The sequence below is a fragment of the Sorex araneus genome, chromosome 6, assembly GCF_027595985.1.
Source record: "Sorex araneus isolate mSorAra2 chromosome 6, mSorAra2.pri, whole genome shotgun sequence".
Lineage (NCBI taxonomy): Eukaryota > Metazoa > Chordata > Mammalia > Eulipotyphla > Soricidae > Sorex > Sorex araneus.
Genome location: NC_073307.1, coordinates 98302416 through 98316867, shown reverse-complemented (window position 1 = coordinate 98316867; position 14452 = coordinate 98302416). Strand labels below are relative to the sequence as shown.

The window sequence follows — 14452 nt, the reverse complement described above, 5'->3', positions numbered from 1 at the left end:
GGGGCAGCGTCGGGGGCAGCGTCGGGCGTTGCACCCCCAGGGGCGCCTTGGTCGCCTCCGTGCCGCACCCCGGCTGGGCCCCCGCACTGCGGAATAAGCTTCTCACCCCTCGGGGAGACCCTGGGCTCTCCTGTCCCATTTAAGCCCCTGGCCCTAAAGTGCGGCACCTCTAGGAACGTCCCGAGCCCCCTTCCGAGAGGCGAGAAGTGGCCCCGGCAGAGCCTGGTCCTGCCCCCCAGCACTGCCTTGGGGTTAATCTGCGCTTTCCCCCGGCTGGGCCCCCCCAGGCCCCCCCATGCAAGGAGGGCTCCGCCCGCCCCAGGGCGTGGGGCTGGAGTCTGGATGGGCGCAGCGACGCGGGGAGGAGTTTGGCTGTTTCCCCTCTGCCCGGGGCTCGGACCTGTAGACGGCCGGGCACCCAGTGGGAGCCCCCAGGGAGCCCCCCATTGGGTGAGACCTGAGCTGCACTCAGGGCTGCCTCGGGTGCTCGGCGCAGAGACCGCCGGAGCCATCTCAGCACCTGCCCCCGCGCCCTGCGGCCCCGGGGTTCTGCACAGCCTGCCCTGGGCGCCCTTGCCAGCCCCTCTGCCTTGGGGGTGCCCGCGCAGACCCCGTGGCTCCGCCGTCTGCACCCCGGATAACCCGTGTTCCCTCCCCGCGGGGCTCTTTCTGGGGCGCCCCTGGAGGCGACGGTGAGCATCATACCCCCCGCCTCGCCCGCCCAGGGAGAGAGAACCTGAGACTCGGAAACTTGATTCTCCCTCCTGCTGGGTTTCAGCATCCCTAGCCTGGGGACCCGAGGAACAGGACAGGACAGCGGGTAGGGCGTTTGCCTTGCACGCGGCCGACCGGGGCTGGAGCCCAGGCACCTGGTGTGGTCCCCCAACCCCGCCAGGAGTGATTCCCAAGACTGGGTATCGCAGGGTGTGACCCCCAATAACGAAAACAAAATCACATTTATTACGAACTGTTTAGTGAGGAGTTACAGGCTCACGTGGACACTGGGAGGACCTACTGGAGTGGGGAGCTCGGCGAACGCCCCTCATAGGGGCAGTGACCTGCCTTCTCAGGCACACACACACACACACACACACACACACACACACACACTGCACCCGCAGTTCCCAGGTCCTGAGTTTTCGACCAGACCCCCAGGCAGGGGCGGGGGGCAACGGTCCTGCGTGCAGGAGGCAGAGGTGCTGCAGCCCAGAACCGCCCGGGTCGATCAGGAGGAGAGAAACGAACCAGGAGCCTGTTCCTGGCCTGTGTCTGCTAAGGCTGAAGGGCTGGAACTCGGAACACGGAGAGGGGAAGGCAGCAAAGAGCAAAGACAGCCCAGCCCCGGGGGAGACAGCACGTCTGAGCTGAACGTTCTCCCCGAAACGAGGTCAGGCCTCTTGTGCGTGTGAGTGTGTGTGTGTGTGCACACGTGTGCATGCGTCTGTGCATGTGTGCATGTGTTCATGTGAGCGTATGCACAGGTGCATGCGTGCGTGTGTGTGTGTGTGTGTGTGTTTGTGTGCGTGGCAGGAAGGCACTTGATGGGGTGGGTTTTTGCCTTTCAGGCTGTTCCAATAAGATCTCACTGATACGCAGTCACACATCTCATATTTCATACAAAGCTCCCAAGTACCTGGGCTGGGCCCACAAGGCATCACAGAGCTGCACTCGGGAGGACTGTCCATCCGGTGCGGGGCTGGGGGCAGTGCCGACTCCCACCCGGCTCCATTCGTACAGGGGGACATGGGATCCCCGACTTCCAGGCCCCTAGACTGGACCAGGGCCCTGCCCCGGCCACCCCAGGCACCTCTGTAGGACACAGGGAGGCCGGGGGCAGGGGGGCGGGGGGGGGGAGATCCTCCCCAGCAGTGTCTGCACCGGGGTGGCCGGGCCACTTCCTGTCGAGCTTCAGTACTAGGTTCCCTTCATCTGCACGGTGCTTTGGTCTCGGTGATCCTGTCCGTTTGGCGCAGCTGCAGGCACGTCCCAGGCCCCCGCCGAGACACCTGGGCTCACCTCGGGGGGGCCTCAGCGCAAGTCTGCGGGACCGGGTGGGGCTCAGGAGTCGACCCCTGCCCCCGCAGAGACCCTGCTGCCCAGCAAGGTCCGGCTGGCCTGGAGCACCGCGCGCTGGGCAGCCTTGGCTTTGGACCCCACTGGGCAGTCCCCAGGGAGCGCATCAGAGTCCACTGGGGAGCAGGGAGGGCAGCGGCGCCCCTCGGGGTCCGGCGGGTGCTGGGAAGGCTCTTGGCCGCCAGGGGGCGTCTGGGATCTGGAGCAAAGAGATGGGGCTCAGTGACCCGCCTCTCGGGGCCTGGGAAGACACCACTCGCCCAGCCGGGCCACTGTCCCCATCCTGGTCCCCTCGGCACAAAGGAGCCCTAAAGCTTCTCCAGCCCCTCCAGGGCACCCCTCGCCCGTCCGCCCGAAGCCTCTGGGCTCCGCCCCCTGCTGGGTCCAGCTCCCCGCCTGGGCCCTGCCTCCACCTGGGGCCCCGACACGCAGCCCCAGGCACCGTCCCTGTGCTATGCCCGGCTCCCCCCCACCAACCAGAACCCCCCCACCACACTCGAGGCCCGTCTCCTGGGTCCCCCAAGTGTGCAACTCTAGGCAAGGGGCTCCGTGGCCCCCGGGAACCCTGTGTAGGAGCACAGACCCCGATTGGGGGGCTGAGGGTTCTAGCCCCCGCAGAAACTAAGAGCCAGGGGGACAGACGCCCCAGTCTCGGGCAGGGCGGGCACCGTGACAGGGACCAGGGGGACAGACACCCCCAGTCTGGGCAGGGCGGACACCGTGACAGGCACCAGGCCCGTCTGCTCCGGCTTGTTCTCAGGATTCAGACAGGAGCCGCCTCCCGGCTTGTGGTGACACGCGGGGGCTGGGGAGCCCGTGTCTGAGCAGTGGGACCCAGACCCACGGGCACTGCCAGCCTGTCCCCGCCCGCCCAGCTCTCTCCCCACTGACCTTCAGCAGTGGCTGGACCCCCACCCCGACTCACACTGGCCGCCCTGACCCCAAGCGCGCCCCCACTCTGAGCGGCGGCTGAGGGAGGGACCCAGGTACCTGGCCGCGGGGAGCAGCCGCGTGAGCGCTTGGGAGCAGACGTGGGAGGCGGCCCAGTGCAGCCACTGCATGTCGTCCAGGACGGCCGGGAGCCACGTCACCAGCCTGCGGGGAAACCAAGACACAGGCATGAACACACATGCACATACATGAACACATGTGCACACACATGCACATGTGCACATGACTCACACACAAACACATTGTACATGCATGAACATAGGTGCACATGCATGAACACGTGCACGCACATACGCAAATATGTATGCATGAACATAGCACATGCATGAGCACATTGTACACGCATGAACACACGTGCACATGGGCACATGTGTGTGATCATACTCCACACATGTGAACACTGATGCATGGACACACATGCACATACTGCACATGTGTGAACATATGTGCATGCACATACATGCGTGAACACACTGCACATGCATGAACACACATGCAGAGACGGTCTCCACATGACAACAGAAACCAAATGCCGCAGGGGTGGCAGCAGTGCCCTTTGGCCAGGACAGCTGCCAGGGTGCATGGCACGTTCACCCCGAGACACACCCAGAGCTGGAGCTGGGGACTTGCACCCCAAAGTCGAGCTCTTCAGACGGGAGGATGGACTGCGGGTTCCAGCACCCCTTGCCCACAGGCATTTGAGGTCACTGAGCACAGCACCCACCAGGGGCCGGGAGGGGCTGCAGCCCTGCCCACTCCCCCCCCCCGCCTGCGAGGAGCAGAAGAGGCCTGGCATGGCCCCCACAGACCCCAAACACCACTTCAGAGCCTCCAGCAAGTGCTCAGACAGACGCTAACCCCGGGAGCAGGGGGGAGGGGGGCTGGGGCCCACCTGGGGGCAAGGAGAGGAACCCCGAGGTCGGGCAGCCAGGCCGCCCGCAGGCAGGAGACTTGAGCTGGGTCCCCAGCGCCACCCACAGGCCAACTGCAATCCCATCCGCCACCAGAGACAGCACGAGCCGTGCACGCTGCCCGCGTCATGTGACAGCAGCGGGGACCAGCGGACACTCCATCCGTCTGTCTGTCTGTCTGTCTGTCTGTCTGTCTTGTTCCAAGTGTTTATCATCGGCCACGCCTGGCTGTGCACAGGGATCGCTCCTGGCAGGGCTGGGGTCACATGGGGCGCTGGGGGTTGAACCCAGCCACCAGCTGTGGCTGTGCTGTCACTCGGGCCCCGGGGACAAAATTTTTTCCGTCGTGGTCGGTTTGGGGGTCACACGAGCCACGTTCAGGCTCTGTGCTCGGGGATCACCCCTGGTGGTCCTTGGAGGACCACGTGGGGTGCCGGGAATCGAACCCGGCGTGGCCTCGTGCAAGGCCACGGCCCTCCCTGCCGTGCGCTCCCGCCTGTCCCCATGGAGACGAAATTCTCTAAAAAATGGCTTAAAGTTTAAAGGTGAGGCCCGGCCACACGACGTCGCAGAGAAGCCGCACACCGCCACGTCGGGGCGACGCCCGTGAAGGTTTGGCGCCGTGCCCGGGCGGCCTAGCCCTGCCCCCACACTTACCGCTGGGCCACCGCGATGGCCGACTCCACGGGCAGCGTGCAGGGCATTGCGGCGTAGGACAGCACCTTCACCGGCAGGAGGTTGCGGAACCTGCTCAGGTACCCGTCGGGCTCCCGCATGGCCTCCCGCAGGGCTGCGGAGAAGCAGCAGCAGCATCACAGCTCCGCGCCGGGCCCAGCCTCAGGGGACCGTCGGGAGAAGGGGCTGGGGGCATCGAGGAGGCGGGAACGCCCGAGTGTCCCCCCCTCCCAGGGTGCCGGCAGCCCCCAGACCCGGGGCATGCCACGGGCTCTGCCTGAAGTGCTCCCGCCGGCTCAGAGCACTTCCTCTGGGCTTCCAGCCCGGACACCTGCACCCCAGGGTTCTGCGATCCCCCGGGGAGTGATCCGGAGACCCCAGAGGCCTGTATTCCGAGGGGCTGCTGACTCGTGCGACTCCGAGGGGGTCGAGCCTGGGCTGGGGGGGCCTCTCATTCACCTGTGAGTTTCTCCACGGCCCCCCGCCCCGTGGCTGGTTCGTGCCCTGCCTGGTCCCACCCACCCGGGCGAGGGAGACAGGCGTGGGGGTCCCTGGGCAGTGTGGGGCCTGGCGGGGGCCCCAAGGCCCAGTGGCGACTTGCTTGGCTCTGGCCAAGCCCCCGGAGCAGAGACGGAGCCCGGCCCCCTGCGGAGAAGCCCCCCTCGGCCTTACCCAGCGTGAGCTTCGGCGACAGCGTCTCCACGAGGCTCTCGTCCCAGGGCAGCAGGTGGACCTGCAGGTGGCCCAGCAGCGGGTCCAGGTCCGGCTCGGGGCTGGCCTCGGATGCAGCCGGCGGGGGGCTGTCTGGGCCCCCGGGGGCCGAGTCCCCGGGGGAGACACGCAGGCTGGGCTGGGGCTTGTTACAGATGCCTGTGGACGAAGCAATGGAAGCTCGTTGCAGGGGTCCGGGCCAGGAGGGCCCCCCGCCCCGAGGACAGTGCAGGGGGGAGGCAGGTACCCCGGGAGGTGACGCTGCCCATTGGGGGAGCGGCACAGAGAGGGTGAGGGAGCCAGGAAAGCAGCACAGCGGGACAGGGCAGGGCGGAACTTGAACACAGAGCAGCCAGGACGTCACCGTGCCCAGCTCTGGAAGCAGCGGGAGGCTCGGGGGCTGAGGCACACAGTGGCCATGGCCGGGAGGGGTGCAGCGTGACTCATGGGTCCTGCAGGCACACGCCCCCCGCGGGTACAGCAGTGGTCGGGCCGGAGGGAAGGTGCTGGCCCTGCATCTCAGGGATCCCAGTTCAAATCCCCGACACCACATCTGCTCCCCTGAACACCACCAGGGTTTCCTCCTGAATACTGAACCAGGAGTAGCCCCGAGCACTGTGGGATGTGGCCCCAAACCAAAACCACAAGAACAAATCAGCAGAGGGTGTGCCCAGAATCACACCCCACACCTGTGCTTGTCCGGATTGTTCTGGACCTCTGGGAGATGCACAATCGCGCCTCAGGGGGTTGGTCTGTCTCAGACTCTGTCCCACACAACACACACACACACACACACTCAGATACACTCACACACACATACGCTCACTCAGATGCACACACACACTCACACATGTACACTCACACTCACACTCTAACATATGCTCACTCAGATGCACACACACTCACATGTACACTCACACACTCAGATACACACACGAACATTCACTCAGATACACACTCTCACACACACACGTACACTTTCACACACACTCACTCAGATACATTCTCACACACTGACACATAGACACTCATACACAAACTCTCACCCATTCACATACACATGCACACTCACATACACACACATACACCCTCACCCACACACATTCACACAGTTATACACACTCACATACACACATTCACATACTCTCACACTCACATAACACTCACATGCATTCACTCACTCTTACATTTACACACATGCACGTGCACACACACGCGTGTGCACGTGCTGTGTGTGTGCAGGGGCCTGGACGGGCTGAGGCCTGGAGCCCCTCCGATCGAGCACAGAGCTGCGAGTCTGCCCAGGCCGCGGCCGGCAGAGGAGGGCAGAGCACCCTTGGTGTGCAGGTCGGGGAAGGGCTGACCCCGGGCTGCCGGCAACAACCTGTTAGGGCTGGAAGAAATCAGCGGCGCCCATGGGACGCCCCACGAGCACCCCGGGCCTGAGCCGGCCCCACCGGACACACCCGGGCCCCCCCAGGCCAGCATGGGCGAACATGGTTTTGGGGAGGCACGGGGCCGGGCTAACCAGGCCGCCTCCCTCACTAAAGGCAGGTTCCGGGCAGTGGAGGCGGGGCTCCGGCCAGACGGCCCGCACCACGGGCGCTGACCTGGTCTCACCCCCGGAGGGAGGCCCAGGCCCCGGCTGTCGGAAGGGGACAAAGGTGAACGAGACCGGAAGCGAGGCCAAGGCTGGGGCACCGGGTCTCCGGGCCCAGCCAGCACCGAAAAGCAGGTTCAAAGGGCGCATGTGCCCCGCGCACTCACCATTCTCCTCCAGGAACCTCAGGGCGTCCAAGTACCCCCGGGAGCAGATCTCCGCCAGCACCTGCGGGCACAGGGGGTCAGCGGCATCCCCGGCGGGCAGGGGACAGCAGCGGTCAGCCCCCTGCAGGCCGCTCCCACCACCGCCCTCCAAGCAGCCCTGCAAGCCCCCGCCCTAAAAAACACCAGATCTCCTCCTCCCCCTCCTCCTCCCCCTCCACCTCCCGCTCCCACTCCTCCCCCTTGTCCCCCCCTCCCCCCTCCTCCCCTCTTCCCCCTCCTCCCCCCCTCCTCCTCCTCCCCTCCTCCCCCTCCTGCTCCCCTCCTCCCCCCCTCCCCCTCCTCCTCCTCCCCCCCTCCTCCCCCTCCTCCTCCTCCTCCTCCCTGCTTCCCCCCGCCCCCGTCCTCCTCATGAGCCCATTTGGTGCCCCTGCAAACCAAGTCTGCCCTCCCCACTCCGTCTCGGGAGCCGGCCTGTGGGGGCGACCCCCGGGCCAGCTGTCTGCCCATCTCTCCCCGCAGGGTCCGCCCGGCTAGTCCCACAACAGTGCGCGCGGGGGCGGGTAAGGCCGGGTCCAAATATTGAGACACAAGTTCACGGCGTCCAAAGGCGGCCTGTGCTGTGGTACAGTGTGTCCAGTGCCCAGGGACCGTCCGGCAGGAACAGGACAGGCCGAGGCTGGAGTCCAGCCCGCACCGTGCCGGCCACCTCCAAACACTTGTGTCACTGGCTTAAAAGGGGGCTGTGCCCACGGGGACCACGGCCTTTATAAAAGGCACCGGGTCCCGGGTTCCAGTCCAGACCCTCTGGCCTGTGGGAAGTCTCGGATGAGACTCGTCCCACGAGTCTCTCTCCACACGCCTGAGAAACGATGACAGGGACTGAGAGGTCAGACAGCAGTCGGGGTGCTGGCCTGGGGGCGCTGCCCAGCGCGGCACGGTCACTCTGGGGCTCCCAAGCACGGCCGGGCAAGGGGCAACCGCAAGGAGACGGGGGTCCCCAGGGAGACGAGGGTTCCCAGGGAGATGGGGGTCCCCAGGGAGACGAGGGATCCCCAGGGAGATGGGGTCCCCAGGGAGACAAGGGGTCCCCAGGGAGACGAGGGTCCCCAGGGAGATGAGGGTCCCCAGGGAGACGAGTGTTGCCAGCACCCAGGGCCTGAGCAGTCCCACTTGCTCCCGAGACTCGAGCCCAGCTGGCTGAGACTCGCCCGCGGGGCATCCAGGGCTGTGACACTGCTGGGCGGGGGTGGTGAGGGCGGGCACTCGAGGGGCTTGGGAAAATGGGCCGGGTTTGCACTTGCTGGACACGAATTCAGTCCCCTGAGCCCGCCAAGAGTGACCCTGGCGTGCAGAGGCAGAGGAAGCCCCGCCCACCACAAAATAGAGAATAAAATAAACATCCAGTGCATGAGAGCTGGGGAGGGAGTGGGGGCCACGGCCACGGCCGCAGGGAAAACATCACGCGGCTCAGCCCAGGCCCGAGCACCCGCCCCGGCTGCCCTGGCAGTGTCACCCTGCAGGTCGTCACCCTGCAGGTCGGGTTCCCCTCCCCGGGGATGGGAGCTGATGGGACTCGAGTTTCCAGGTGCTGCCGCAGCCCCTCAGTGGGCCCTGCCCTGCTTCTCCGCCCGCTTGGCGGATGCTCTGCTGGGTTGGGGGCCACACCCGGCCCTGCTCAGGGCTTCCTCCTGGCTCTGCACTCAGGGGTCACTGCTGGTGGGCTCAGGGGACCCTTGGGGTCCCTTGGGGTCCCAGGGATGGAACGCGAGTCAGTCAGTGTGAGACCGACAGGCTCTTGGCTCTGCTGCTCGACCCCGCCCACTTGGTGTGTGGGGAGTGTGACCCAAGGTCTCCTGGCAGCCAGGAGCTGCACCCTGACCCCCCCTCGACGGCACACACACACATGCACACACATCACACACATGCGCACATAAACATGCACACACATCACACACATGCACACACACATACACATGCACACACAGGCATGCATACACATGCATTTGCACATGCATACACATACACACAAGCATGCATACAGAGGCACACACATGCATACACACATGCACATACATACACATGAAAATACACATGCATACACGAGCACATGTGCACACATACACACATGCCATGCACACACATATGCACATACACATGCATGCACACACATGCACTCCCACATGAACATATGCATGCATACACACATACACTCATGAACACATGTATACACACATGCACACATACATGCACACACGTATACACATGTGCACATACATGCACAAAGACATACACACATGCATACACATATGCACGCATACACACGCACACTTATGCACACACATGCATGCATATCATATGCACAAGTGCACACACATACATGCACACACACATACATGCATGTACCTTGAGGTCTGGGGGGAAGAGTGCGCGGCTAAGCAGGAAAGCGTTCTGTGCGCACAGCTGAAAGCTGAGCTTGGTGAAGTCCACGAACAGGAAGTTGGTGGACTTGGTCTTCGGGCAGATGTCCTGCTCGCCGTAGAAGGGGGACACGGTGATGGTGGTCTTGGCCTCGGCGAAAGGCACATTGTCACTGGCTCCCCCGTCCATGTAGCGCTGTAGGGGTGGGCAGGAGGAAGCGCGGCCTGTAGGCGCTCTGGGAAGAGGCTCTGCATCGCTGGTTTGGCTTGGGGCCACACCTGGCGGTACTCGGGGCTGACTCCTGGCTCTGTGCTCGGGGCTGACTCCTGGCTCGGGGCTGACTCCTGGCTCTGTGCTCGGGGCTGGCTCCTGGCTCTGTGCTCGGGGCTGACTCCTGGCTCTGTGCTCGGGGCTGGCTGCTGGCGGGCTCAGGGGATCTCGGGGCTGCTGCGGATTGAACCCGCCTTGGCCACGTGCAAGGCAAGTGCCTCCCCGCTGTCCTCTCTCTGGCCACCCCGTTCCTCCGTGCCGGGACTGCCTGCCCCAGGGCTCGGCAGCACCCACTCTGATGCGTCGGGGTGCCAGGCCCATGCCCCGCATGGAGTCCCCGCAGCAGGGGCCCCTCTCCGGGGGCAGCCCTGGCCTCCACACCCTTCACCCGGGAGCACCAGCGTGGGGACCCTGCGCTGCTCAGGACGGTCCCCTGGTCACTCGGAGGAGGCACCCCGTCGGGTGGGGCAGGGTCAGACCAAATCCACCGAAGCGCTGCCAAGCACAGGCGGCCGGGCTGCGGGGCCCCAGAACAGGCCCCACCCCGGCCCCCGACCCGGTCCTGAGCGCCTCACACGGTGCCAAGGACCACGGACAAAGCCACCTCGCCCAGCCCCCTGCCAGCTCGCTCGCTCCAAGCGCTCCCTCTGAACGGGGTGTTGGGGGGCCGGGACGGGCACCGCCGGGCGGGGGGGCGCTTACCTCGCCTCGGAAGGAAGGAGGGAAGACGCCGCAGTAGAACGGGATGAAGCAGGAGCAGACCAGGGCCTGCGGGCGCAAGAGTGACGTGAGGTCGGCACCGCCCCGTGGCCACGCCCTCACCGCCCCGTGGCCACGCCCCCACCACCCGTGGCCACGCCCCCCACCGCCCCCGGAGCTGTGACCAGGCCCAGGGGCTCCGGGCGCCCTGCCAGGAGGGCACAGCCCAGCCACCCCACACTGCGTTTTCTTTTTCCTTCTTTTTTTGCTTTTTCGGTCACACCCGGCGATGCACAGGGGTCACTCCTGGCTCTGCACTCAGGAATTACTCGAATTACTCTTGGTGGTGCTCAGGGGACCCTATGGGATGCTGGGAATCGAACCCGGGTCGTCCGCGTGCAAGGCAAACGCCCTCCCCACTGTGCTATCGCTCCAGCCCCCCACACTGCATTTTCTTTTTCCTTCTTTTTTTGCTGTTTGGGTCCCACCCGGCGATGCTCAGGGGCTCCCCCTGGCTCTGCACTCAGGAATCACTCCTGGCGGGGCTCAGGGGACCCTGTGGGATGCCGGGAGTGGGGGGGGTTTGAACCCGGGTCGGCCTCGGTCGAGGAAAACGCCCTCCCCGCTGTGCTGTCCCTCTGGCCCCACCCCGCGTTTTCGGCCTGGGGGGGAGCAGGGGGGGGCTCCTCGACCACACCACGACCAGCCTGGACCGTTTCTGCGGGAGCCACACGTTGGGCCACCACAGCCAAGGGCCCACTGAGCAGCAGGAAGCTAGATCTGGGCTTCCCCGGGGCTGATGTCCACTAGCGTGGCCTGGTGTCCACTGGACCAAGGCCCTCCCACCTCCCGGGCTCCAGGTCAGCTGAGGGTCTGCAGACATCACGGGAGTGGACAGGGAGGCCAGCTCCCGGTGTCTTCAAGGCAGGCCCAGGAGGAGCAGAGATCCTCTGCCTGCTTCCCCTCTCCCCTCCCCCCTTCCCCTCCCCCGTCTCCGTTGGCCCAGGGGTCACCAGATAATCTCCTTGCTGGCCACCGTCCAGAGCTCACGGCTGCTTCTCCCGGAAGGGAGCACAAAATGAGGCCCCCAGAACCATGCCACCGGACTCCGCACCAGGCTGTTCTCACTCGGGGCACCCCCAGAGGGGGACGGGTGAGAGCCCTCCCCGCCCCAAGGGACCCAGCCCCGGCAGCCGACCTCCACAACCCCACACCGCCACACTCCAGGCCACTTTCCACACACTCGGGCCGAGCTTCACATATGAGTGAACATGTTCCTGGACACATCATAAGACACTCCCTCCCCACTCTCCAGAGTCTCCATGCCATGCTTGATGGGTGCAGACAGCAGGCAACAAGTCATAGAGGGAAATATACATATATGCCTACATACACATTATCAGACATATATACCAAAGCTCACATCGCCCAAACTTTAACAATATGTTAGTGATATCCTATAGAACGTCTTCATGGCTCCTGCCAAAATAGAACAGTCTTCACACTGTTTTCTATGTGAACACTCTTTTGTAAGCATGTTTGGCAGTTCTTCATAACAGATAGTACAAAATATATTCTTTCGTTTGTGTTTTGGGACAGGGCTTGGGGCTTGGGATGAAAACAGCCCGAATTTGGTGGTGGGAAGGTGTCATGGGGGTGGGATTGGTGTTTGAATATTAAATGCAACCAAATATTGGGAAGTAACTTAAAAAATAAATAAATAAGTTTTTTTTTTCTTTTTTAAATAAAGGCAGGCCCAGGAGACGGTTTACACCCCGGGCCCATGATCTCGGGCCGGCCAGGGGCAGGCAGGGGTTGCCCTTCAGGGACCTTCGTCAGGGACCATGTGTCGTGGAGGAGGGCAGTAGCCAGGAGCTGGGCATGGAGGGAATGTGAGGCAGGACACTGGACGCTAAAACTGACCAGGAAGGGTCGGAGCGACAGTCCCGTGGGGCGGCCATTGGCCTTGCATGTGGCTGACCCGGGGTTCAACCCCCAGAATCCCATAGGGTCCCCCGAGCACCGCCAGGAGTAATTCCTAAGGGCAGAGCCAGGAGTGACCCCTGAGCATCTCCTGGTATGACCCAAAAAGTCAAAGAAAAGAAAATGAAAACCCTGACCAGGGCGGGCAGGAGCGATAGAGCAGCAGGTCACCACCTGCCTGGGTTCGACTCCCCCGCACCCCCCCACACACATACTCAGAGCCCCACCAGGAATGAAGCCTGAGCACCACTGGGTGTGCCCCCCAGGCCCAAAGATGAAATTATTAAAAAATCAGCTGAACACCAGTGCCCATGAGGCGCTCTGGAAGGAAGCAGGGCTCTGATTAGAATAAAAGTTTCAAAAACTGGGGCTGGAGTGATAGCACGGCGGGGAGGCGTTTGCCTTGCACGGGACCAAGCCAGGCTCGATCCTGGGATCCCATAGGGTCCCCCAGCACCGCCAGGAGTAATTCCTGAGTGCAGAGCCAGGAGGAAGCCCTGAGCATCACAGGGTGTGACCCAAAAAGAAAAATAAAAAATTTTTAATTAAAAATGGGCTGATCCAGACCCTAATCATCTAAAATTTTTGAATTCCGGGAGTGCATGGGTGCTTTCGTGCCACATGACATCTCATGCTACTAATAATAGCCAATAAAAAATAAATTATCGGGGCTGGAGTGATAGCACAGCAGGTAGGGCGTTTACCTTGCACGCGGCCGACCCGGGTTCAAATCCCAGCATCCCATATGGTCCCCTGAGCACCGCCAGGGGTGATTCCTGAGTGCATGAGCCAGGAGTGACCCCTGTGCATTGCTGGGTGTGACCCAAAAAGCAAAAAAAAAAAAAAAAAAAAAAAATTATCTAGCATCTTCCTGTTGGTCAGGCTTGAGTGGCAGTGGGAAAATTCAAAACAATGCTGGTGGGAAGGTGTAATGGTGTTGAATATTAAATGTAATTCATTGTTGTGAACAACTTTATGAAGATAAAATTTAAAGAAAGGGAAAAAAAATGGGCTGGAGCGATAGCACAGCGGGGAGGGCGTTGGCCTTGCACGCGGCCAACCTGGGTTCGATTCCCAGCATCCCATAGGGTCCCCTGAGCACCGCCAGGAGTAATTTCTGAGTGCAGAGCCAGGAGTGACCCCTGTGCATCGCCGGGTGTGACCCAAACCCCAACACAAACACCCCCCGCACACACACACAAATGTTTAAACACTGCCCAGGGCAGCAAAGGTGAGTGACCTCCCCCCCGCCCTCCGTGTCTCTGTCACTCTGGCCCCGGAAGGCCTTTCACTTACGTCCACGACTTCATCCTTGGAGTGGAAGCGGGACACGAGCACGTTCCTGCCGTCGGCCACCCTGGTGAGCGAGATGGCCAGCCTGCCGGACACCAGCCGGTGCACGTCGTCGGGGAGGTCCTTGCGCAGCCCCTCACGCAGGCAGCGGCCCATGTGGAAGGCGGGGTGCAGGGCGCCCAGGTTCCGGCTGCGGGCCGTGCGGACCAGGTCCATGATCATGCGCACCACGCGGTCTGCGGAGGGGACGCGGGCACGGACACTGCTGACCTCTCTCCAGGCCCCGGGAGTGCCCCTCCCCCACAGCCCCGCGGGGCCATGAGACACAAAACATGCTGGATGCCAAAGACGCCCACAGAAGGGGCGAGACACGGTCTCCTAGGTAAGGCTGGTGCTGGCTAGAGAGATGCTCAAGGAACCCCTCACCTCTGCCCGAGACAGCAGCCGGTGAGGTGGGAGGGAGGAGGGGAAGGGAAGGAGGGAGGGAGGAAGGAAGGAAGGGAGGGAGGGAGGGAGAGAGGGAGGGAGGGATGAAGGGATGAAGGGAGGGAAGGAGAAAGGGAGAGAAGGAGAAAGGGAGGGAGGGAGAGAGGAAGGAAGGAAGGAAGGAAGGAAGGAAGGAAGGAAGGAAGGAAGGAAGGAAGGAAGGAAGGAAGGAAGGAAGGAAGGAGGGAGGGAGGGAGGGAGGGAGGGAGGGAGGG

At 63.2% G+C, this 14452-nt stretch overlaps 1 protein-coding gene across 1 annotated transcript in view; it reads right to left on the bottom strand.

The window, feature by feature from the left end:
- Positions 1–919: 919 nt before the first annotated feature.
- Positions 920–14452, bottom strand: part of PNPLA3 (patatin like phospholipase domain containing 3) — a 16578-nt gene continuing 3045 nt past the window's right edge. The window contains exons 2-9 of the mRNA XM_055143354.1: positions 13755–13987; positions 10479–10544; positions 9492–9701; positions 7089–7149; positions 5283–5480; positions 4593–4725; positions 3064–3168; positions 920–2272 (exon numbers count right to left, since the gene is read on the bottom strand). Of these exons, the coding sequence (XP_054999329.1) occupies positions 2059–2272; positions 3064–3168; positions 4593–4725; positions 5283–5480; positions 7089–7149; positions 9492–9701; positions 10479–10544; positions 13755–13987 (1220 nt within the window). The 3' untranslated portion in view covers positions 920–2058. The remainder of the gene's footprint in view (positions 2273–3063; positions 3169–4592; positions 4726–5282; positions 5481–7088; positions 7150–9491; positions 9702–10478; positions 10545–13754; positions 13988–14452) is intronic.